Source organism: Primulina tabacum, chromosome 2, assembly GCF_025594145.1.
Source record: "Primulina tabacum isolate GXHZ01 chromosome 2, ASM2559414v2, whole genome shotgun sequence".
Taxonomy (NCBI): Eukaryota; Viridiplantae; Streptophyta; class Magnoliopsida; order Lamiales; family Gesneriaceae; genus Primulina; species Primulina tabacum.
The window spans coordinates 15656401-15660692 of record NC_134551.1 but is presented as its reverse complement, the minus strand read 5'-3'; the positions used below and the strand labels follow the sequence as shown (position 1 = coordinate 15660692).

The 4292-nt window shown below is 31.6% G+C and overlaps 1 protein-coding gene across 1 annotated transcript; it reads right to left on the bottom strand.

Moving 5' to 3' along the window:
• On the bottom strand, window positions 1-991 carry LOC142537539 (uncharacterized). Its single transcript, XM_075643047.1, has 2 exons — window positions 845-991; window positions 1-672 (listed from the first exon to the last, which is right to left on the bottom strand). The coding sequence occupies exons 1-2, from the start codon at window positions 989-991 to the stop codon at window positions 1-3; spliced, it is 819 nt and encodes a 272-aa protein (XP_075499162.1).
• Between the last annotated feature and the right edge of the window lie 3301 nt (window positions 992-4292).

The following is a 4292-nucleotide window of genomic DNA, read 5'->3' as shown; positions in this document are numbered from 1 at the left end:
TCAGTGTAGTGCCGGCTCTGTCTCATCCTCCGCAGCTTGCGTCACATAGACCCTTCCAGTAGTGGGTTGCTTGAACGTTGGGCAATCTTTAGCCTTGTGTCCCAAATCTCCGCATTTGAAGCACTTGTAAGTGTCCCACATGCACTTGCCATAGTGTGGACGATTGCACTCTTTGCACAGTGGTTTCTCATCAGCCTTCGGAATGTTCCCTCTAGGTGGTTGCCCTTGTGGTTTTTGTGGTCCCGCATAAGGCTTCTGGTTACTCTGACTAGCTTGCTGAGCACGATTCTTCTTTCGCTGCAACTCCCAATCAATGTCCTTGTGTGACTGCTCGGCTCTAAAAGCTTTGGCAACTGTAGTAGTATAGTCAATAGGATCGTTGAGCATCACATCACGATGGATTGTGGGCCTCAATCCATCAAGAAAGTGTCGTAATTTCTCCGCCGCATCATTCGCTATCAAGGGCAAAAAATGACAACCCCTATCAAATTTTTGCACACACTCTGCCACCGATGAATCTCCCTGGCGGAGACTCATGAACTCTCTCTTAAGCCTAGAACGAACATCAGATGTGAAATAATTGTCATAGAATACCCTCTTGAACTCATCCCAATTCAACGTCGCCATATTCACTCCTAGCTCCGCTCCCTCCCACCATAAGGAAGCGTCGCCCTTCAACAGATAAATAACACAACGAACTCGGTCAGCGTCCGCCATGTCCATGTAACGAAAAATCACCTCTAAAGATCAAATTCATCCCTCAGCAACGAATGGATCAGTAGTGCCATGAAACTCATCCGGGGTGCATCCTCCCAAAACGATCATAAACTGGCTCTGGTCTAACCCTTGCTCCATCCCGTATATGTTGCTCAAAAAAACGGGCCATACCGGCTAGTACACGGGCACTAGCATCTTGACCAGGTGGAGGCTGTGGAATCTCCTCCTCCTGCCTAACCTCATCAGTCCTACGCAAAATTCTTCTAGGAGGCATCTCTGTACACGTCGTTTAACCATGTAACCAACATGCATTTAAAATTTTCATGCAGCATGCAACTAACATGTATATCATGTATCATATAAGCATTTAAAAAATTTTAAGCATATAAAATATAAAGCAGTAAAAACTTATAAAGCATTAAAAACTTATAAAGCACTAAAAACACACATATTTGAGGTGTGACTTCTTGAGCTTCTCGAAGTGACAGTACACAACCCTTGGGGAAAAATCTTAGCTCTGATACCAACTGAAACTACCTCTATTTTTTTTCTAATCTTAAATCGTATTTTCTAAATTACTAAATAAAATAATTTAACATAATCTTAAATCATAATAAATTAACAACTTAAATTTCAAGTGCATAAAATAAAATCCTAAATTATCGACTAACCAAAATTCCTAAATCGACCTTTAAAAAGATCGGCTAACAATAAAATTAAGCATAAAAATATCTTTACTAAAAATCATTAACATAATCTTTAAATCCTTAATCTATTTTGTAGTGCGGAAATATAAAGGCCCTCGGGGTGTGTACTGCTGCACTCGATCCACTCAATCGTTATCGCCTCCAATAAATCATCAAATCCTGCATCATACAAACCTAGTGAGTCTAAAGACTCAACACGTTCTAAACATGGATAATAAATAATACATATACATTCACATGCATTAAAATCATATTTTTATTTAAAATAGTTTTTGGACATAAATAAACCACTTAAAAATCATTTAAGCATAATTAAATCATAAATCGTAAAATTATTTTAAAATAACTTTTAAGCATAAATAAATCCTTTAAAATCATTTAAAAATAGCTTTAATCATCATCATAAATCATATATCATAAAAATCATTTTTATCATAAGTTTTCAATCATATATAATTTTGGATGAAATTTGATCCTTGAAAGTGACTAGCTTTTATCTTTGGTCGACTGCAGTCTTAGCTCCACATGGTCCATGGGGGTGTGCATTAGGCTCCACCATGGAAATATGATGAAACTTAAAAAACCTATATTTTAAAATTTAAGTTTCATTAAAATTATAAAATTATGTTATTTTAGTATTGTTTGTTTATATTTAATTGTCTTACTAAATATGTTTTATTTTCAGGTTTTCTACGTGTTGGTAAAATAATGATAACTCAAGCTAAAAAATTCAAATAGAGGTGATTCAAACATGTTTGGAATCCTTGAGAAATTATCTACAACTTTGCAGAAGACATGATTGCCTAAAATATTCATTAAGATGATCAAATAGTGCAAATATCAAAAGGAGGACAGATTTACTTTTACTATGACTAACATATGGTAAAAAAATCATAACTATTTCAATATTTAACCAAATGAGTTGAACCAAAAGGCCAAAATCATCTACAGACAATTCCCACATGTTTGCTGTTTTGAACGGAGTTAAATTTGGTGATTAAAGTCGTGGAACATAGCATTGAAATAAGAACCATGAAATTGAAGTTGGAGGAGACAAAAACTACTATTACAATTACATGGCATTAATAAAATTTTTGATCATTTCTCTCATTTGGCCTATAAATAGAGGCCTTGTGCTAGCTTGAGAATCATTCTATCCAGTTGTAAAATATAGTATGTTTGTATAAAAGTTCTATATTCCAATATATTTTCCATTTTCCCAAATATGAGTGTTGATCAAAAGTAAGCTCATGGAAAGCTAAATCTATTATGTCAAGGTGAAGAGGATGAATTATTGATGAAGTAAGATTGTTTATATTTTGTATATTCTTTCTTTGTTTTATTTCATTTAGCTAACTTATTTTTATTGTAGGTATAATAATGAATTATTTGTTGTTATCAATTTACACCAAATGCTTGATACCATTAAAGTGGTTATCTTGATTTGTTGTTTAATTTTGATACAATATATATTTATATAATTATATCGTATATTTTATTTAGACGATAGTGTGGCTCTGCCGGTTGTTCTAAATGCAATATTATGATTTAATACTAATATCTAACAATCTAACTTTTACTTTCTCGCAACTAACTTTTATTTTTCGCATCTAACTTTTACTTTACTGCAACTAACATTTATTTTATCGTAACTAACTTATTAAATCATATATTTCATTTAGGCAATAGCGTGGCTCTGCCGGTTGTTCTAAATGACATATAATGATTTAATTTACCATTTACTTTATGCAATTATATATTTATATAGTTATATATATAATCATAGATATCATATATAAAATATCGGTTAATTCGGTATTTTCTATAGTGAGAACTATATTATATTATATGTGTGTTTAATTATTTAATTTTCTTGGAACCATTATTTATGGTGGTTTCTTTTGTTTTACTTTTAGTTAAACAATATCACATAAACCAAGAATAAATCCTTGAGCCTTGACAAAATTTATAATTTGTAAACTTCATTCTTGAATTTGGTAATTTATAAATTAATAAATTTAAACTAAAAATAACCTCTCCGTGGATCGATCTCGTACTCACGAAATATATTACTTGTAAACAACCTACACTTGGATGAATTATAATTTAAGTAGTGCAAAGTTTTTGGCACCGTTGTCGGGGAGGTATAAATTAAGTTTATATTTGTTATTTATGTTTTATTTATAAGTATTGTGTTGTTTTTACTTATATGAGTATTTGGAGTCGAAAAAAAAGTGGTAGACTTATTCGAGTATCTGAAAATAATTTAAAAATGGATGATAATTCAAATAATCAAGATAATAATAATAATAATAATAATAATCAAGAACATGATCAATTAAGATCACTTAGGCACCATATGAATCCTATTAGAACTAGTGCCCATCTTGTTTAGTTTTTCCTCCTGATGCATCTAATTTTAATTTTAAACCTCAAATTATTCAACTTTTACCAAATTTTCATGGCTTAGATTCTGAAAATCCATATTTACATCTAAGAGAATTTGAGGAAGTTTGTAACACTTATAATTATCAAAATTGTAGCATGGATATAGTTCGATTAAAGCTTTTCACTTTTTCTTTAAAAGATAAAGCTAAAACATGGCAACGAAATTTGAGATCGAGTTCAATAAGGTCATGGGAAGAAATGCAACAATAATTTCTTAAAAAGTTTTTCCCTTCCCATAGAACAAACTCTTTTAAAAAATAAATTACAACTTTTTCTCAAAAACAAGGAGAAACATTTTATCAATGTTGGGATAGATAGGATAGATATAAAGAATTACTTAATACATGCCCACATCATGGTTTTGAAACATGGAGAATAGTTTCTTACTTTTATGAAGGTCTTATACCTAAAGATAGGCAA

Excerpts from the sequence above, each read along its gene's own strand:
- LOC142537539 (XM_075643047.1), bottom strand. The coding sequence starts at position 991 with ATGCCTCCTAGAAGAATTTTGCGTAGGACTGATGAGGTTAGGCAGGAG. Across the intron at positions 673-844 it reads ATATACGGGATGGAGCAAGG|GGCGACGCTTCCTTATGGTG; the intron begins GTTAGACCAGAG and ends TATCTGTTGAAG.